The 21,570-nt window shown below is 39.0% G+C and overlaps 1 protein-coding gene across 1 annotated transcript; it reads left to right on the top strand.

Annotated features, from left to right (window-relative positions):
• The first annotated feature begins 1,676 nt into the window (after positions 1-1,676).
• LOC116018853 (tetraspanin-2-like) lies at positions 1,677-4,354 on the top strand. Its single transcript, XM_031258867.1, has 2 exons — positions 1,677-2,319; positions 3,777-4,354. Exons 1-2 carry the CDS (start codon positions 1,822-1,824, stop codon positions 4,086-4,088), a joined length of 810 nt encoding a protein of 269 aa, XP_031114727.1. The 5' UTR covers positions 1,677-1,821; the 3' UTR covers positions 4,089-4,354.
• The last annotated feature ends 17,216 nt before the right edge of the window (positions 4,355-21,570 follow it).

The raw sequence follows: 21,570 nt of genomic DNA, 5'->3' as shown, positions 1-21,570 counted from the left end.
AAAAAATCAAATTAAGGGGTGTTATGCCACGCTTGGGCCACAACTAAGTCCAAAAACACAAACTACGAAGGTTTCTATCATGGACTAACTACAACAGCGACAATTCAAGTCTAACTATATAGATTATACCATAAGAAATTCTCGAGGCTTACAAAATCTATGACACGCTCTCAACATCGACATTTCAAGTTATCTTGAAAATTTTAGGACGTTTTGATTTCTTTATTTTCACTATCTTTCTCTTTTTGCTACTTCCAATTATAATGAAAGTGAGAATGTTTTTTTTTCTTGATTACTACTGACTATGTTACTACTTTCTCAACCTAATGAAAAAGACTGACTATGTACAATGTAGTATCTGTTCATAGCTACTTTCTCAACCTAATGAAGCTCTCCACTGAGGCTCGAACCTACTCCTTTTCGTATGGGAGTGCAACCGGGTGCCACTAGACCACAAGGTCTTTGGCGAGAATGATTTTTTTAAAATTCAAATGTTGACCCACATTATATATATTTTAGTGGGGTCAATTTTAAAATTTATCAAAATATATATACATATAAGTAATAAATAACCAAATTTATTACTAAGGCCAGAAATAAAGGAATAAAGGATAAAATATAGGTATAATATAGACTTTCAAAAAGATTTCAAATGCGGAAGCAAAATAAAAAATCAAATTAAGGGGTGTTATGCCACGCTTGGGCCACAACTAAGTCCAAAAACACAAGCTACGAAGGTTTCTATCATGGACTAACTACAACAGCGACAATTCAAGTCTAACTATATAGATTATACCATAAGAAATTCTCGGGGCTTACAAAATCTATGACACGCTCTCAACATCGACATTTCAAGTTATCTTGAAAATTTTAGGACGTTTTGATTTCTTTATTTTCACTATCTTTCTCTTTTTGCTACTTCCAATTATAATGAAAGTGAGAATGTTTTTTTTTCTTGATTACTACTGACTATGTTACTACTTTCTCAACCTAATGAAAAAGACTGACTATGTACAATGTAGTATCTGTTCATAGCTACTTTCTCAACCTAATGAAGCTCTCCACTGAGGCTCGAACCTACTCCCTTTCGTATGGGAGTGCAACCGGGTGCCACTAGACCACAAGGTCTTTGGCGAGGATGATTTTTTTAAAATTCAAATGTTGACCCACATTATATATATTTTAGTGGGGTCAATTTTAAAATTTATCAAAATATATACACATATAAGTAATAAATAACCAAATTTGAATGGGGTCAATTGACCCCACTAGTTAGCACATAGATCTGCCACTGTTCTCACGGGTAATGATCCGTTAGATGGTCTTATACAAATGTGACACAATAATAATATATGGTTACACTTTTTACTTTAGGTTGACTTAATATACTTTTATTTGTTCATGTATTGGTCTCATGTCTTATTTTATTAGTATCTTGTATTTACGTCAGAAGGTCAATGAATCAGATTGTCCACACACAAACTAATATAAGTGGCTCTCATATCTGGAACCACATCCCACCGGGTTGTATTCGTTCTTTTTTGTCTAGTTTGCACTAATAATATCTATTTCGTTTTTGGCAATTAAAAAAGAAGAAGTATACTTTGATTGAAAAAGAGAGAAAAAAAAAAAAGGACTTTTATTTTCACAGAATATATTTATCATTTTTCATTTGACACTATCGCCTTTCTTATCTCGTAATCTATCATTTTCTATATGTAGTACTGCGCGTGTCTCCACATCCTTCTTCTCCCTTTTTCCAAACCACTACGGACTACTTCACTCACCACCACTCACCACCGTAACACCCCGCCGGCCACCATGTCGTTAAGCAACAACATCACAGCTTTCCTCAATTTCGTGGCCTTCATGTGTTCCATCCCCATCACCGCCGCCGGAATCTGGCTCGCCTCCAAGGCCGACAACGAGTGCATCCACTGGCTCCGGTGGCCGGTCGTCTTCATCGGAATCGCCATCATGCTCGTCTCACTCGCCGGCTTCGTCGGCGCGTACTGGAAGAAGGAGGGCCTCCTCGGCGTCTACCTCGTCTGTATGGCTATACTCATCATCCTCCTGCTCTCTCTCCTGATCCTTGCCTTCGTCGTCACTCGCCCCAGCGGCGCGTACAGCGTACCCGGCCGGGGCTACGACGAGTATCGGCTGGGAGGGTACTCGTCTTGGCTGAGAAACCACATCACGAGTTCGGATAGTTGGGGGAAGATAAGGGCGTGTTTGGCTGACGGCGATATTTGCCCCAAGCTTAATAACGAGTTTTTCACTGCTGAACAGTTCTTCGCCGCTCATCTCTCTCCTCTTCAGGTAACCATCAATTTCGCTCCTTGCAAGCAATTTACTCAGATAACGACTGTTTGGTTTCTTTATTGCATCCAATTATACATTTGGAAAGAATTGGGAAATGTAGCTTTTTGGTCACTTCAAAAGAATGTGCAAACGCGGTGCATTAGTCAGGTTGACTTGAGTGCTCAATAATTGATTGCTGGATACACAATAATGTGTTGCACCAAGTTAGTTCAAAATGTTAAAACATTTACTTTTGTTACTTTTACACTATCACATATCTATCTTCTGATAATATAGTTACATATGATATTATACATTTAAAAAAAAAATTATTAAGCAGAAACAAATGAACGATTCAACTTTTTTTTTTTTTTGAAATAATAAACGATTGAAATTTAGGGTCTCATATTTTTTTATTTTTTATTTTACAAAGAGGTGGCCAAGCATGGGAAATTAAAAGGTATTATGTAGATGATGAGATTGTGTCTAGGTATTTATTATGCTTTTGACGTCAATTGCCCTTATAAAACCTGGTGAGACTAGAAAATAAAGTCTAATAATCATAATTCATGAGAAGTCTTTTAATTTATTTTTGAGACGATGAAAATTCGCAACCACTGTTCGAGGATGTGTACTTAATAAACTCTGCCTTGTAATATAGAACTGTGAGGTAAACCAATTCAATAGACTACGGACTCTTGCTAGGAATCGAATTTATAAAATTGTAATTACCAAGTCAGCAGCCTAATAAACTTGGTTCAAGTCACCTTTTCAACTCGAATTGTGTTGCTAATATTTTTGAAAAACTTTATCTTATTATATGGTTTTATGTTGTGAGTTTCATAAATTAAAATGGTATCATTTCTCTTTGTAAGATAAAATATAAATTAAACTTACTACATGATCTAAGCATGATATGATATATATATAAAATCAGAACTATAATCATAATTATGGACAAAAGTTTTACATACCTAATTCTTTGAATTGAAGTTCGATATAGATATTGATTCTATGATGACTATTGATGAAGAACAAGTGCATCCTTTCTCCTTATACGTTATTGGATTTTCTATGTGATTCCCTGGTATTAATAAGGCAAAAAATAGATGCATTTTGTAATGTTTTGTTATATTCTTAACGGGTTTATAATAACATTCTATTAAATGGAAGTTAGTAATTAGAAAACCCCAAGTCTAAGCACAACTCAAATCCAATTATCACTTAACTGTATAATACATTAACCACATAATGGTAGATTATTAATAAATATTCTTAATTTTATGACCTAGGGCCTTTTCTAGAGGTGATTCTCTTTGTCGTTTGTTATGTTATGCCTAGCTAGAAACACGTGTTTTGGTCTGGGCAAAATCATTTTCTGGCCTGGCAGACATTATTAACAGACTTAGACAGAGTATGTAAGAATAATAAGATTGTGTCTTTTTAATTATATTAATTTGTGGTACTGCATGCAGTCAGGTTGCTGCAAGCCTCCGACGATGTGCGGGTACCAATATTCGAACCCGACGGTGTGGATAAACCCGACCAACGCCGCAGCTGACGGCGACTGCTCTGTGTGGAACAACGACCCCAGTCAACTGTGCTACAGCTGCGATTCATGCAAGGCCGGTCTGCTGGGAAACCTGAGAAGGGAATGGAGGAAAGCCAACCTGATCATGATCATCACGGTGGTGGTTCTGATTTGGGTTTATCTCATCGCTTGCAGCGCATACAAAAATGCCCAAACCGAACAACTTTTCCGCAGGTACAAGCAAGGCTGGGTATGACTTATTGATTTAATCGATTCCTAAAGCTGCAGGAACTTTTGGATAATGATGTATGTTGTTTTGGGCTTTTGGTTTAGCTTTTCTTGCATGCTTTAATTTGATGCGCTTTTCTTTATTGATTTCCATCCTGTATATATTCTTCCACTTTTTATATCATTGTATTGTATTGTAGCTAAATCAAATGGGTTATGGCGGACCGAAAGGAAGACAAATTTCCTACTTTGGCTTTGTTTAGTATATCAGTCAATTTTGACTTGTTTGACCAATATAAATTAGTTTACTTGGCTGAACAACAAATATGAGTTTTTGGTTAATCAGCATTTTGTAATAGCTTATTGGTCCAAAACATTAAAATTTAAAAATTGTTCAGAGTAGTTTTTACGATCAGTCTTTTGAGAAAATAATAAATTATACTTTCGAAGGTCATTTTGCATTTAATTAGTTATCAATTAACAATTAATTTATTAAACATCTTTCTACAACCAGTTAATGATATCAGCTAGTCAAACTCACTAACCCAATCCGCTAACAGTTGTTTACCAAACACTCCCTTTTGATTTTTTTTGCTGACGACCTTTCTTCCTATTGTTTTCCAAGAGGATCGGATCACAGCTGGTTAAATTTTGAAAGTTGAAAGACTATGTGTGGTAAACTTAGACCATGGACGGTAAAAATTTGAAAGTCTAAGCAACACATGTGGTCAATTTAAAATTTTAAGACACAACATGACAAAATCACTATACTCGAATGGCCCATATAGCATTAACTCTTATTTTTTACTATTAATTTAATTTTTTTAATCAATTGATAAACCAATTAAATTTACTTCCTAGTGGATTAGACTACCCACCATAAACAGGGTAAACCAAGGGTATTTTACGTAGTAAGTACAAGAATTAAATAATAGGATGTTGGGTCAAGAGTGTCCTTTCGATTCGTAATAAAATTATAAATTAAATAAATGGGACAAAAGAACAAGCCCAAGATACAAGAATAAGCCTAGTTATTGGGTTATTATAAGGATTGAATAAAAGATAGATTTGTCTTTACGAAAAGAACCTGGAAATGAAGAAGAGAAGAACTCCCTAGTCCATATGATTATGATTTTTGAAAGCTTCAAAGGGACCCTATTTATAGTGTCGGAGGCCACATGTTAGGTTTGCAATGAGTGGACCTTAAGCCTCGTAACTTTTCCACCACACAAAGTATCAAGCTCACCTCTTGAACTGGTCCTACCATCCCTTCTTTGTTTTTGGCATATATGGCCAAGTAGCCCCCCTAGTGGTTGCCTAGCCACGCCCGAGGCCTCCTAGTCACGTCATGGATGCTAGCGGTACCGTTGGGCACCAACACTGATGCAGTCCAACATAACGAAGATCCATTAAGTGTATCAATTGGGCCAATCACAAGGCACAAGTCCAAACAATTAAGGAACTCTTTTATTGGTTATGTTCAAAGATGGTGGAAATCGAAGTCAAGCCCAATTGCAAAAGATGAAGAAGAACTCAAGGCTTGTTATAATTGTTTAAGTGCTGATTTTGATTAGGCTCAAATCAGCTCTATTATTTTTTGTATCATTATTTTAAATTGTTTGGCATGAAAGAGAAAACACTAGTTTGTATTTATAAAGGATTCCTTAAATCCCTTTCTAAATAGGACTATATTTACTTGCTTTCTAGATTAGGTTTAGGACTCTTTTTTTCTATTGTATTTAGGGTTACAATGTTGTTCCCTACACCTATAAATAGGACACATCCATAGTAGTTTTGAGGAGGCTTTCATTCAATAAAATTCTTAGGTTTTTCTTTACACTTGGAGTGAATTCCCAAAATGGTCCTCCGACTATTGCCTTTTCATAATTTAGTGCCTTGACTTTTAATTGCACCCAAAGTAGTCCCCAAACTATTCAATTTTAAGCCAATTTGGTCTCCGTTAGCTTTGGCATGAACATTGCGTTAAATAGAAGGGCAAAAAAGACCATTTATATTGTTTGTGGTTAAATCAACAATGAATAGTAGTAGCCTAGCACTTAGTAATCAGCACCCATGCCCAGGTTTATAGCATTGTCATTCGAATCTCAAATTGAGAATTAATTAATTAAATTAAGATGACTATGGACTGAAAGAAACGAAAGCAGAACCAGGACAAAAGCAAGTAGGATTAGGGGTGGGCAAAACGGTTCGGGTTACCCGAACCGAACCGAAGATGTTCGGTTCGGTTTTAAACCGAACCGAAAAACCGATCGGTTCATGTTTTAGAAGAACCGAACGGTTCGGTTAAAAACCGAACCGAATCGAACCGAAAAAACCGAAATATTTTATAATTAAATATAAATATATATTATATATAATTATAAATATATATATATATATTAATTAATAAATATATTTATATATTATTTATAAATACGTAATATATATATTTCAAAACTAAGAATGAATTTGGAAATTCATTCCAGTTACTGGAATGACTGGAATGAATTTCCAAATTCATTTCAGTTTTGGAATTTAATTTCTAGTTTTATTTTTTATTTTAATTTGTTTGAATTGTTAATTTGTTATGGTGGTATTTATTATTTAAATATTAAACTTTGGATTTGGGTTATGTGATGTTTCATGTATAGTAAATACGGTGCCTCGCTAACTCGCGGCACCTCCGATCGCCTTGTCTCCTAGGAAATGTTAAAATTCGGGAGCCGTAAATCGAACCGAACACCGAACCGAAGTAAATCCGAGCCGAAACCGAACCGTTTCAAACCGAACCGAAACCGAACCGAACTCTAATGTTAAACCGAATGGTTCAATTTTTTTTAAAACCAAAAAACCGAAACCGAAACCGAAACTGAAAAAACCGAACCGAAGACCGAAGCCCACCCCTAAGTAGGATGCTGCACCACCGCCGAACAAATTGCGAAGCTGCTGGACTGAGAATTGCTGCACGGCTGGAAAACTAAAGCACTCCGCTCAATTCTGCACCGTCGGACAAAGATCTTGCCACCGCCGACGTCTGCCGCGATCTTCACACCACCGCCGGAAACCAGATTCAGAGACGACTTGTTCTTGGTGTTAGGTTGGTGTCGAGATTCCTCGATTTTGGTCTTTATTTATAATGCTTAGACTCAATTGCTTCCGCTGATCGAACGAATCCTCCAAACGATTCATAAATGTTGAGACGAACGCCCGCGGTGCGGAAGCGGCGGCGAATGCTCGAGCTTCCACGCTGGAATCGGGTGTGGGATGAGGAGTACTTTGACGGGTCTTGCTCGATTCCAATTAGCTGCTCCGCTGCCCTACGCCAAGATTCGATTTTTATTCATAAGACATTTAAATAAATAACAGAAGATTGATGATGGAAATTTACGAAATAAGTGGTTTAGGGTTTATGCTTTTGGGCAGGAGGGGCTTACCATTTGGCGGCGGAGTACAGGCAGCAGTCGTTCAGCTAATGGATTGCGGCGCGGAGCTCATTTCTTTAGTTCTCTTTGGAGCCCATTTAAAGTTGTGGATACCTTACTCTTCACTGGATAATCACTTGTGTACAACTGAGATGCATATGTAAGCGAGTGTTATTTGCAAATGGAAATGAATTACACAATGGCTAGTAGTAATAGTGGCTGGAACGGTGGTGCAGATTCCGGTGATTTCACCGGCAACCGAGTTCGGAGCTTTTCAACAACATTGAAGAAGCTTTAAACTGTAGATCAACATTTAAATTACCCATTTTACCCCTCATTTTAACACCCATTTAACGCCAGATCTAACGGATGACCTTTTTGGCTTGACTGTAACCCCTCACCTATTCCAGTAAGATTAAGGTTCGAAAAATATTTCTTTAGGCTATAACATTCATGAGATGACCTCCCGATGCCTCAAAAGATTTTTAATAAGTGAGGATAGTTGTTAATAAGCTGCGAACCTACGTCCCGATCACGAACCGTAAAAATTTTAGGAGCTAGTATTCGAACCCGTTTGTCCTAGGAAATGGATTTTTAGACACCAAACTATTATTCTGGAATTTCCTATTTAATTAAATTAGCCCATAGCAGCAAAAATTTATTTTTGATCGTACATCCCGAAATTTCGCGGTGTACTGAACCTAGCCCAATTTTAAGTTTCAGTCTGGAATAAATTTTTGGTTTCAAAAATTATTTGAATTAAATTAGTCTCTACCGAGAATTCATCTGATTTAATCCCGATCAGTCTAAGCTAAGATATTTTTAAGATCAAACCATAGAGAGGTGACACTTGTCACAATTATCCACCATGTGTTGGGAGAAGACTAGTCAACCAAGTGGGTAAATATTTAAGCAATTTTTTTCCCTTCTTCTTCATTGTGGCCGAAAAAAGAGAGAGGGAGGGAGTAGAGTGGGATCTTCATCTTCTTCTTCAAGCTTCAACACTCCATAGCCAAGATTTCTACACAAGTCTCAAAATATTCGGTAAAACTCCAATTTTATTCGGTAGATAGCTTTATTTTCCATCCTAGAACATGAATCTAAGTTAAGATTTCTTAAAATCATGTGTTATGTTGTTGATGGAATTTTAGGGTTTTAAGGTGAAATTGGGGAAAATCAACTCCAAGAGTCTTCTACGGAATTAGTAACCCGATTGAGGTAAGGAATCCCTTTAATTGGTTGAGGTTGTTTGAAACTAGATAATTGATAGCTAGGTTATGGTTTGTGGTTAACTTGTGAACATGAAAACCTATGTGTTAAGTGAAGATTGTGCCTTAGTTGTATAGCAAGAATATGATAGGAATATATATACTAGAAAGAAGAGAAATTATGTATCTATGTATATATATATGTGTGTGTGACGTGTGGGTGTATGTAGGTAAGTGTGTGTGTGTCGTGTATATATATATAGATATAGGTGTGTGTGTGTGCCGAAAATATATATATATGTATATATACATGGTAAAATGTCACATTTTGTGTATAGTATATAGTATGTATAAACCATAATTATATATGTTGTTAGTAAGAAGAGTAATACTATGTAGTTAGGCACATGTGTTATGTAGGTAGTGTTACATATGTGTGAACTTATAAATAGTATAAGGAAGTAGCATTATGTGCTTGTAAAGAATAAATATATTTTGTGTGTTATGCCTATGTTAAGGTTGGGAAGTGTATATGTTATATGCATTGAGATGTATGTGTCAAGAATGAGACTTATGTGAAAAATGTGGGGTTGAAAGTGTAGGTTAGTCACACTTGAATTACCATTGTGAAAGATTGTTAGTGGATCATCCAAGTGTTTTGCAAAAGAAAAGGGGAATTTTTGAATTGCGTTAAAGGGAGAATTAATTTCCGAGTATTGGAATTGACCCAAGTATGTCCAAAATATTTTCAAAAGAAGAAAGGGAAAAGAGTAGAAAAACGTTTTCAAACCTTAGTTCTAGTAAAAGTAGTGAAGGACCTTGTTAACCTACGGGATAAAGATGAGCTTAAAGTGCCTATCCCGCATGGTAGTTATGTGTATGATCATTCATACTGTGGGCGAAGTCTATTCGCCGAGTACTATATCACCCGGAAGGAAAAGGTACTCCTACGGGGGTGTGCACACTTAAGTATAGTCACTCTATGTTTGGGTAGGTGTCGCTCTTATGAACCTAGTGAGGCTAGCTAGGTATCATTCCAACGCTCCTATAAGTCCAGGGGATCAGTATTAGACCGGGCGATGACCACTGAACCCGAGTTCAACGATCCAAGTGATCAAAAGTGGAGAAAGAACTCCAAAGGCCTCACACTTTCTATCTAGGACCAAGTGAAATTTTGAAATATGAATGTAGTTACTCCGTAACTACGGGAAACAGAGATGTAACAAGTATTTAAGTACCCAAAGGTTGTGGGTGATCTCTCTCTTTGAAATGTGAAAAGTGATGAGAATCTCATTATGAGGGAAAGGTTCTTCTACTAAAGTGATTACAAGCAAGATGTGTGATTTATGTTTTCTATTACTTACTAGTATGCTTAATTGTTTAACAATACGTTCTTTGGGTGACTAAATGATTATCAATTGACCCCGTTAAGAAGAAATGGTTCAAGATGGTATTACATTTTGTCTATTGTGTGCACATGTTGCTATTTATAACTGTTGCAGGTAGAATCTCTACCGATGAGTAAGGTATAGGGTTTCCACGTAACAATTTTACAAAACCTTTATTTAGTTTTGAATAACCAGCGGATATCCTTACTTAGCCGTCGTGCTAACTACACTTCATTGTGTTCCTAACAGATGCAATCTAGTGTCAGTTCCTGTAGCCCGGTGAACTCCGAAAGTTCACCGGAGTATGTTTGTGAAGGCATGGATTATGACGAGTACATACAGATGATGGAGGGAGAGGACCCATACGCACCTGGTTATGCTCCCGAAGCTCCCACCAATCCAGATACTCCTGTGGCTCCGTCGACCCCTTTTGTTTCTTGCCCTGTTATGGATGAGATCCAGGCTACTTATGGCTTCTACCCCATAGAGCCTTTAGATGGTAGCGATCCCCTTGAGTTCATTGTGCACTACCCATACCCTTGGGACCCTAGTCCTCGGGATGTTTGGGAGGAATGGTCGATAGTCATAACTACTTCTCGGTTTTTGGACCATATCACCTAGTACGAGGGGGAGTGGCACCTGGTCTGGGGAGATTTCACCGGCCCCGTGTACCGCATGATTGACTAGACGTCGGGTTCTTGGGAGTCCTTGGGAGTTTTTGTTGTACATATTTTTTTTTGTAGCCTTAGTAATGGCTAGGCATGACCAGTTGGGTCGTAGTTGAACCTTGTTTGGTGTTTTGGCCCGAGGGGCAATCTTATGTATGTATAACTGCAAGAATGTATATTTTGCCTAATGGAGCTTTTTCGATTGATATGTATAAAAGTGCTTAAGTATCTGTTGGGTGATTGTTGTGGTTAGAAGAGTTTCCTTTTTGCCTGTGCACCTAGAGTGAGGTTCGTCGCTAAATGATAGAACACTCTCTCTAGGTGTGGCGATAACTCCCTCGGATGTACGGGAAGGTAGGTCCGGGGTGTTACAAAGTGGTATCAGAGCCTAGGTTGAACCTTCGGGAATTAGGTCGAAGCCTAGGTTGTGTGGTCTCGTTGTAGGTCTAGGATTGAAATTCGGAGAATTCGATTTTCAAAGTCCAAGTTTGAGTCAGCCTAAGTTTGCTAAGACTGAGCCTAAGTGTGAGTTTCTAGAGCGGAGCTGGAGACCAGGCAGCATCAAAAAGGGGTACCTCATCATCTGTATTTCGCGAAATCTCCCGATTCTAGAATGCTTTGATCAATATTTGTGTATCTTTATGTGCGTTAATCATTGCTTATAATTGTTGTGAGTAAGCATGATAGTATAGTGCGTTCCTAACTGTTATGCCATAGTTGGGATACCTGGTTGATGAGCATGGCGAAGTGAATGTTAGGAATTGCTGGATAGGACTTGGGTAGCTGCTATACTAACTGCGTAGCTAGCTAACTCCTTAAGAGCTTTTATGCTTCAAGAACTAACTTGAAACTGTCGTTTGGTGAAGATGCCGCCTAGACGAAATGTACCTGTCGGTCAGGGCGACGATATGTCGGCTATGGACCGTATGGCTCTCGCAATGGAACAAATGGCTGGATTCATGATGGCTCAACAGGTTCAGATCTAAAATAACAGACAGCCGCGAGTTGATTTTGCAAAGGCCATAGCAAGTAGGCAGCCACCATATTATGCGGGTGAAAAAGACCCGGTAATCTTGGAAGAATGGATTAGGACGTTTGACAAGCTGCTCAATGCGGTCAACTGTCCTGCAGATCAGCGAGTATCCTCTGCCGTGTATTATCTGACAAAAGCGGCAGACAACTGGTGGTCAACAGCCGGGCCCGACTTGCTGCAAGACCCAGACTTTGGCTGGGAGGAATTTAAGGAAGAATTAAGAGGACAATTCTACACAGAAAGGATTAAGGGAATCAAGTGTGAGGAATTCCTGCGATTGAAAGAAAAGGGAGCCACGGTGCAGGAATATTATGATCAGTACGTGGAGCTAGTGAGGTTCGCTCAGAACATCGTGCCTGACGAAGCCAGCAAGGCGAGGAGGTTCGTACGTGGACTGGATTGGGCTGTGAGAGGGGCGATTGCACCGTTTATGTGCACTACTCTCAAGGAGGCATATGACAGAGCATCCGATCACTACCAAGTGTACCTGGATCAACAGGAGGTCTATAGCAAGATAAGAGGAAGGTGGATGATAGACAGGGGAAGTTCAAGCCGGACAACAAGAAAACTAAACAGGGAAGATTTAATCCAATGCAAGGGGAAAGGAAGGGAGGAATGAATCAGAGGAGAAGTTCGACTTGCCGGAGGTGTGGACGGGATCACCTCGGAGAGAATTGCCAAGGGGAGAAGATAAGGTGCTTCAAGTGCGGGTTTTTGGGGCACAAGTATTACGAGTGCCAAACCAGGATGGACAATTATCGGGACTCCTCTCAGAGAAACAATCAAAGAGGAGGATTCGGTGGGAACACCAGCCAGAGGCCCGCGAAGACAAGAAATGGAGGAGGCAACTTTCAACAAGGAAACCGGGGGAGGCCGACTAACGCAGCTCCAAATCCCACCAACAAAGGGAAAGCACCCGTGGGGGAAAGCAGCGCAGCAAACCAAGGCAAGATCTACGTCGTTAATAGCAAGCAAGCTCAGGCTAGCGACGTTGTGACCGGTACATTTCTTATTAACTCAGTACCTGGCTTAGTATTGTTCGATACGGGAGCTACCAATTCGTTTATATCATCCACATTTGCCAATAGATTAAAGTTAAGGCCTACTATTGAGTTAGATTTGAATGTAAGAACTGCCTCGGGAATAGTAGTAGCCTGTAAGGAGGGATATGACAATATCATAATAGAAATAGCGGGATCCAACTGTCCCGGAAACCTCATTCGTTTCGATCTAGAGGGTATTGATGTGATACTAGGAATGGACTGGTTGGATAAACATAAAGCCCAGATAGTATGCAGTGAGCGAAAGGTTGTCCTGCGAGGACCGAAGGGGAGGAGGATATCCTATCGAGGAATGGAAAAGCAACCTGAACCAAGGTTGATGACGATGCAGAGGCTGATGAAGTACGCTCACAAGGGGTGTGAAGTGTACCTCTATTTGATGCAAGAAGCTAGAATGGAAGAACCTGAAATAAATCAAATCCCAGTGGTGCGTGAATTTCCCGATGTGATCCCAGATGACCTCACGGAAATGCCGCCAGAGAGGGAAGTGGAATTCACCATCGACCTCGCACCGGGAACCGCACCAGTCTCGAAGGCACCCTATCGAATGGCACCGAAGGAGATGGAGGAGTTGAAGGCTCAACTGGCAGAGTTATTGGAGAAGGGATTCATCAGACCAAGTGTGTCACCTTGGGGCGCACCGGTACTATTTGTAAGGAAAAAGGATGGAAGCCTAAGACTGTGCATTGACTATAGAGAGCTTAATCGAGTCACAGTGAAGAACAGATACCCATTACCCAGGATCGACGATCTGTTTGATCAACTGAGGGGAGCGAGCGTGTTTTCGAAAATTGATTTACGGTCAGGGTATCACCAAGTGCGAGTCGCGGAACGGGATATTTCCAAAACCGCATTCCGGACTAGGTATGGACATTACGAATTCACAGTTATGCCGTTCGGGGTGACCAACGCACCAGGAACTTTCATGGACTTGATGAACAGGATTTTCCTTCCATACCTGGATAAGTTCATTGTTGTCTTTATAGATGACATTTTGGTTTATTCTAAGACACCGGAAGAGCACGAAGAGCATCTCAGGACGACTTTACAAATGTTGAGGGAAAAGAAACTTTATGCAAAACTTTCAAAATGCGAATTTTGGAAAGAGGAAGTAGCATTCCTGGGTCACATAATCACCAGGGAAGGAATAGCAGTGGATCCAACTAAGATAAGAGCTTTAATGGAATGGGAACCACCCAAATCGGTTACAGAAGTCCGAAGTTTTCTTGGGATTGGCAGGTTATTACAGGAGATTTATCCAGGATTTCTCAAAGATAGCAAGACCTTTGACCAATCTGCTCAAGAAGACTACCAAATACAGTTGGAGTGGAGAATGCGAGCATGCGTTCTAGGAACTCAAGAAGAGGTTAACGACTGCCCCAGTGTTAACCTTACCCGTGGGAACGGAAGGCTATGAACTGTACACAGACGCGTCCCACAAAGGACATGGATGTGTATTGATGCAGCACGGAAGAATACTAGCCTATGCATCTCGTCAACTAAAACCACACGAGGCTAACTACCCAACCCACGATCTGGAACTAGCAGCTGTGGTGTTTGTCCTCAAAATCTGGCGACATTATCTTTATGGAGTCACTTGCAAGATCTTTACGGATCATCAGAGCTTGAAGTACATCTTCACTCAAAGGGATTTTAACTTAAGGCAAAGGAGATGGTTGGAGTTAATCAAGGACTACGATCTGGAAATCCAATACCAAGAGGGTAAGGCAAACAAGGTAGCAAATGCTTTTAGCCGAAAGCCAAATCATGCTCTCTGGGTATTACCTGAACAATTATGCAAGGATTTTCAGAAACTCAATCTGGAAATAACAATGTGTGGTCAGGCAGAACAAGAGATGAAGCTATATTACCTATCGGCCACTCCAGCCCTATTTGAAGAAATCAAACAAGCCCAAGGAGAGGACGGCTGGGTAAAGAATATCAAAGAGAAAATGGTGGATGGAAAACAGGGTCCATTTGAATTGCATCCGGATGGGAGCATGAGATTCAACGGTAGATGGATCATACCTGCAAGTTGTAGGGAATTAATGAACCAATTAATGAGAGAATGTCACAACACACCTTATTCTGTTCATCCAGGAGGGGACAAACTGTACAAGGATCTGAGGCAAAATTTCTGGTGGATGGGCATGAAGAAAGATATTGCGGAATTTGTTGCTAAATGCTTGAATTGCCAAAAGGTTAAGGTAGAGAGAAGTAAGCCGAAAGGGTTGCTACAACCATTGGAGATTCCTCAATGGAAGTGGGATTCAATCACCATGGACTTTGTGGGAGGATTGCCAAGGACAAGAGTCGAGAACGACCAAGTGTGGGTTGTTTTTGATCGGTTGACCAAGACAGCAAGATTTATTCCGATGAACAAAACCTGGTCAATGGAGAAAATGGCAAGAGCATACATCAAATACGTGGTTAAATATCACGGGATAGCACGTGATATTATTTCAGACCGAGATTCACGGTTCCTATCAAGATTTTGGGAAACATTACAGGTAGCCATGGGTACGCAACTCAAGATGAGCACAGCATTTCATCCTGCCACCGATGGTCAAACGGAGCGAACAATCCAGACCTTGGAAGATATGCTCAGAGGTTGTGCACTCGATTTCCAGGGTTCGTGGGATGAGCAGTTGGATCTAATTGAATTCTCATACAACAACAACTATCATGCCACTATAAGAATGGCTCCTTACGAAGCATTATATGGACTGAAGTGTCGGAGTCCACTATGTTGGAGCGACAAAAGTGATGCTGTTATTCTTGGACCTCAGTACTTACAAGAAACCATTGAGGCAATCAAAGTGATTCAGGGGAGAATGAAAATCGCACACGATCGCCAAAAGTCTTATGCTGATCTAAAGCGACAATTCATAGAGTACCAGGTGGGAGAGAAAGTGTTATTGAAGGTCTCACCCACCAAAGGGGTCAAAAGATTTGGAAAGAAGGGGAAACTGAGCCCTTGATTTATAGGACCCTATGAAATTTTAGAAAGAGTGGGAAATCTGGCATACCGGTTGGCTCTACCGATCGAACTGGACAGAGTACATAATGTGTTTCATGTTTCTCAATTGAAACGATATGTACCTGATGTATCTCATGTACTGGAGCTGGAGGGACTGACAATGGATGACTCATTGACGTATGAAGAAAGACCAATTCAAATCTTCGATTCTAAAACCCGAGACACGAGGAGAAAGTCGATCAGGATGATCAAACTTCAATGGTCAAACCATAGCCCAGAAGACGCGATGATGGAACGTTATCCAGAATTGTTTAACTCAAGTAAGTAAGAGTCAACCTACTTATTAGGTACCTAAGATACCTGATGTGCAATGTTCTATGTGCTAATTGCCATATGTGTGCATGAAAGTAGGTAGCGGTCTACTGTGAGACCCTAGATGCGAGAAAGTAAGTTTCGGGGACGAAACTTTTTTTTTTAGGAGGGTAGACTATAACCCCTCACCTATTCCAGTAAGATTAAGGTTCGAAAAATATTTCTTTAGGCTATAACATTCATGAGATGACCTCCCGATGCCTCAAAAGAATTTTTATAAGTGAGGATAGTTGTTAATAAGCTGCGAACCTAATCCCAGTCACGAACAGTAAAAATTTTAGGAGCTAGTATTCGGACCCGTTTGTCCTAGGAAATGGATTTTTAGACACCAAACTATTATTCTGGAATTTCCTATTTAATTAAATTAGCCCATAGCAGCAAAAATTTATTTTTGATCGTACATCGCGAAATTTCGCGGTGTACTGAACCTAGCCCAATTTTAAGTTTCAGTCTGGAATAAATTTTTGGTTTCAAAAATTATTTGAATTAAATTAGTCTCTACCGAGAATTCATCTGATTTAATCCCGATCAGTCTAAGCTAAGATATTTTTAAGATCAAACCATAGAGAGGTGACACTTGTCACAATTATCCACCATGTGTTGGGAGAAGACTAGTCAACCAAGTGGGTAAATATTTAAGCAATTTTTTTCCCTTCTTCTTCATTGTGGCCGAAAAAAGAGAGAGGGAGGGAGTAGAGTGGGATCTTCATCTTCTTCTTCAAGCTTCAACACTCCATAGCCAAGATTTCTACACAAGTCTCAAAATATTCGGTAAAACTCCAATTTTATTCGGTAGATAGCTTTATTTTCCATCCTAGAACATGAATCTAAGTTAAGATTTCTTAAAATCATGTGTTATGTTGTTGATGGAATTTTAGGGTTTTAAGGTGAAATTGGGGAAAATCAATTCCAAGAGTCTTCTACGGAATTAGTAACCCGGTTGAGGTAAGGAATCCCTTTAATTGGTTGAGGTTGTTTGAAACTAGATAATTGATAGCTAGGTTATGGTTTGTGGTTAACTAGTGAACATGAAAACCTATGTGTTATGTGAAGATTGTACCTTAGTTGTATAGCAAGAATATGATAGGAATATATATACAAGAAAGAAGAGAAATTATGTATCTATGTATATATATATATCTGTGTGTGACGTGTGGGTGTATGTAGGTAAGTGTGTGTGTGTCGTGTATATATATATAGATATAGGTGTGTGAGTGTGCCGAAAATATATATATATATATATATGTATATATACATGGTAAAATGTCACATTTTGTGTATAGTATATGGTATTTATAAACCATAATTATATATGTTGTTAGTAAGAAGAGTAATACTATGTAGTTAGGCACATGTGTTATGTAGGTAGTGTTACATATGTGTGAACTTATAAATAGTATAAGGAAGTAGCATTATGTGCTTGTAAAGAATAAATATATTTTGTGTGTTATGCCTATGTTAAGGTTGGGAAGTGTATATGTTATATGCATTGAGATGTATGTGTCAAGAATGAGACTTATGTGAAAAATGTGGGGTTGAAAGTGTAGGTTAGTCACACTTGAATTACCATTGTGAAAGGTTGTTAGTGGATCATCCAAATGTTTTGCAAAAGAAAAGGGGAATTTTTGAATTGGGTTAAAGGGAGAATTAATTTCCGAGTATTGGAATTGACCCAAGTATGTCCAAAATATTTTCAAAGGAAGAAAGGGAAAAGAGTAGAAAAACGTTTTCAAACCTTAGTTCTAGTAAAAGTAGTGAAGGACATTGTTAACCTACGGGATAAAGATGAGCTTAAAGTGCCTTTCCCGCATGGTAGTTATGTGTATGATCATTCATACTGTGGGCGAAGTCTATTCGCCGAGTACTCTATCACCCGGAAGGAAAAGGTACTCCTACGGGGGTGTGCACACTTAAGTATAGTCACTCTATGTTCGGGTAGGTGTCGTTCTTATGAACCTAGTGAGGCTAGCTAGGAATCATTCCAACGCTCCTATAAGTCCAGGGGATCAGTATTAGACCGGGCGATGACCACTGAACCCGAGTTCAACGATCCAAGTGGTCAAAAGTGGAGAAAGAACTCCAAAGGCCTCACACTTTCTATCTAGGACCAAGTGAAATTTTGAAATATGAATGTAGTTACTCCGTAACTACGGGAAACAGAGATGTAACAAGTATTTAAGTACCCAAAGGTTGTGGGTGATCTCTCTCTTTGAAATGTGAAAAGTGATGAGAATCTCATTATGAGGGAAAGGTTCTTCTACTAAAGTGATTACAAGCAAGATGTGTGATTTATGTTTTCTATTACTTACTAGTATGCTTAATTGTTTAAAAATACGTTCTTTGGGTGAGTAAATGATTATCAATTGACCTCGTTAAGAAGAAATGGTTCAAGATGGTATTACATTTTGTCTATTGTGTGCACATGTTGCTATTTATAACTGTTGCAGGTAGACTCTCTGCCGATGAGTAAGGTATAGGGTTTCCACGTAACAATTTTACAAAACCTTTATTTAGTTTTGAATAACCCGTGGATATCCTTACTTAGCCGTCGTGCTAACTACACTTCATTGTGTTCCTAACAGATGCAATCTAGTGTCAGTTCCTGTAGCCCGGTGAACTCCGAAAGTTCACCGGAGTATGTTTGTGAAGGCATGGATTATGACGAGTACATACAGATGATGGAGGGAGAGGACCCATACGCACCTGGTTATGCTCCCGAAGCTCCCACCAATCCAGATACTCCTGTGGCTCCGTCGACCCCTTTTGTTTCTTGCCCTGTTATGGATGAGATCCAGGCTACTTATGGCTTCTACCCCATAGAGCCTTTAGATGGTAGCGATCCCCTTGAGTTCATTGTGCACTACCCATACCCTTGGGACCCTAGTCCTCGGGATGTTTGGGAGGAATGGTCGATGGTCATAACTACTTCTCGATTTTTGGACCATATCACCTAGTACGAGGGGGAGTGGCACCTGGTCTTGGGAGAGTTCACCGGCCCCGTGTACCGCATGATTGACTAGACGTCGGGTTCTTGGGAGTCCTTGGGAGTTTTTGGTGTACATATTTTTTTTTGTAGCCTTAGTAATGGCTAGGCATGACCAGTTGGGTCGTAGTTGAACCTTGTTTGGTGTTTTGGCCCGAGGGGCAATCTTATGTATGTATAACTGCAAGAATGTATATTTTTGCCTAATGGAGCTTTTTCGGTTGATATGTACAAAAGTGCTTAAGTATCTGTTGGGTGATTGTTGTGGTTAGAAGAGTTTACTTTTTGCCTGTGCACCTAGAGTGAGGTTCGTCGCTAAATGATAGAACACTCTCTCTAGGTGTGGCGGTAACTCCCTCGGATGTACGGGAAGGTAGGTCCGGGGTGTTACATCACTTTGGGTGCAATTAAAAGTCAATGCACTAAATTAAGAAATGACCATAGTCGGAGGATCATTTTTAGAATTAACTCTTTACACTTGTGTAATATAATAAACCTTATGGGTAATTGTGTACTCAATTAGTGGCTAGTTCGTGGACTCAACTAGGAAATTGATTCGTGGACTCGAATCAATCTTCCTTTCACTACTACAGAAAACACATTTAACGTCGCCTAAACAACGTCTGTTTTTTTAAAAACCGACGTCAAAAGGATACGACGTCGGTTGTAGTACAAAACCGACGTCATTAAATTTACGAAAATAAAACGACGTCGGTTTGGTAACCAAACCGACGTCATATTTAATATTTTTATTTTTATTTTTTTGAAATATAAATTACGGCGTCGGTTCTGGGCATAACCGACGCCGTAAATTAAAATAAAAAAAATTACAACGTCGGTTCGTGAGTGAATCGACGTCGTATAATTATTATTACTTTTATTTTAATCTAATTAATAAGGTTTTCAGATTAAAAAAAAAAAAAGAAGAAATAAATGGGCTACGGCGTCGGTTGTTCAGAAAACCGACGCCGTAGGGCTTTAATTAAAAGCCCACCAGATCTGCGCGAACAGCAGATCTGGAACACAAACCAAATAATTTCCCTTTCCCTCTCCACGCGAACAGCCACCGCCCTCCGCCATCCGCCCTCGGCCCTCGGCCCTCGGCCCTCTGGACTCCGCCACCGCGCTCCACCGCCACCGCCCTCGGCCCTCCGGACTCCAATCGCGACCGCGCTCCACCGCACACCGCACACCGCGACCGCTCCTCCACCGCACCGCACACAGCGTGCCGCCACCGCTCCTCCACCGCACACCGGACACCACAGCCGCCTCCCCCACCACATCGAGGTTCCACCGCCTCCCATTGCCGCCACCCACCGGTAAATATTAATTTTTTTTAATATATTTCAAATTTCGAATTATTTGTTAATATATTACGAATTTTAAGAAATTATAATGTATTTTAGGGTTTATTATGTATCTTAGGTCTTATAGGAATTATTTATAATATATTAAGAAAATTATTATGTATTTTTAGGAATTATTTATAATATATTTCGAATTTTAGGAATTATTATATATTTTTGAGCCTATAAATTTATAATTTCGAATTTTAATAAATTATTATGTATTTTTAGGAATTATTTATAATATATTTCTAATTTTAGAAAATATTATGTATTTTAGGCCCTACAAATTCATAATTTCGAATTTTAATAAATTATTATGTATTTTTAGGAATTATTTATAATATATTTCGAATTTTAGGAACTATTATGTATTTTAGGCCCTATAAATTCATAATTTCGAATTTTAAGAAATTATTATGTATTTTTAGGAATTATTTATAATATATTTCGAATTTTAGAAACTATTATGTATTTTAGGCCCTATAAATTCATAGAATTTTAATAAATTATTATGTATTTTTAGGAATTATTTATAATTTCGAATAATATTAATTTACAAATAAAACTTGTAGGTAATTAGTTAGATTCGGGGTTTGTTTACGGACGTGGATAATGCTGTGGTGAGGTAAGACTTTTTCCTATTTTAATTTATGATTTGGCTTTATATTCTGCATCCGGTGATTAGCCACACCGTGGTCTATGTTTATTTATGCTTTGGCTTTATATATTGCATCCGGTGATTAGCCACATCGTGGTCTATGTTTATTTATGCTTTGGCTTTATATTCTGCATCCGGTGATTAGCCACACCGTGGTCTACGTTTATTTATGCTTTGGCTTTTATATTGCATCTGGTGATTAGCCACACCGTGGTCTATGTTTATTTATGCTTTGTGGTGATTAGCCACACCGTGGTCTATGTTTATTTATGCTTTGTTTGTATTAGCCACACCGTGGTCTATGTTTATTTATGCTTTGTTTGTTATTATTATAGAATTTGTTGAATTAGTGTTAACTTAAGTTTAATTAGGATTAATAATATTTTAG

Source organism: Ipomoea triloba, chromosome 5 (assembly GCF_003576645.1).
Source record: "Ipomoea triloba cultivar NCNSP0323 chromosome 5, ASM357664v1".
NCBI lineage: Eukaryota > Viridiplantae > Streptophyta > Magnoliopsida > Solanales > Convolvulaceae > Ipomoea > Ipomoea triloba.
Note: the sequence above shows the minus strand (reverse complement) of the source record. Positions and strands in the feature narration are given on the sequence as shown.

Excerpts from the sequence above, each read along its gene's own strand:
- LOC116018853 (XM_031258867.1), top strand. The coding sequence starts at position 1,822 with ATGTCGTTAAGCAACAACATCACAGCTTTCCTCAATTTCGTGGCCTTC. Across the intron at positions 2,320-3,776 it reads CTCATCTCTCTCCTCTTCAG|TCAGGTTGCTGCAAGCCTCC; the intron begins GTAACCATCAAT and ends TACTGCATGCAG.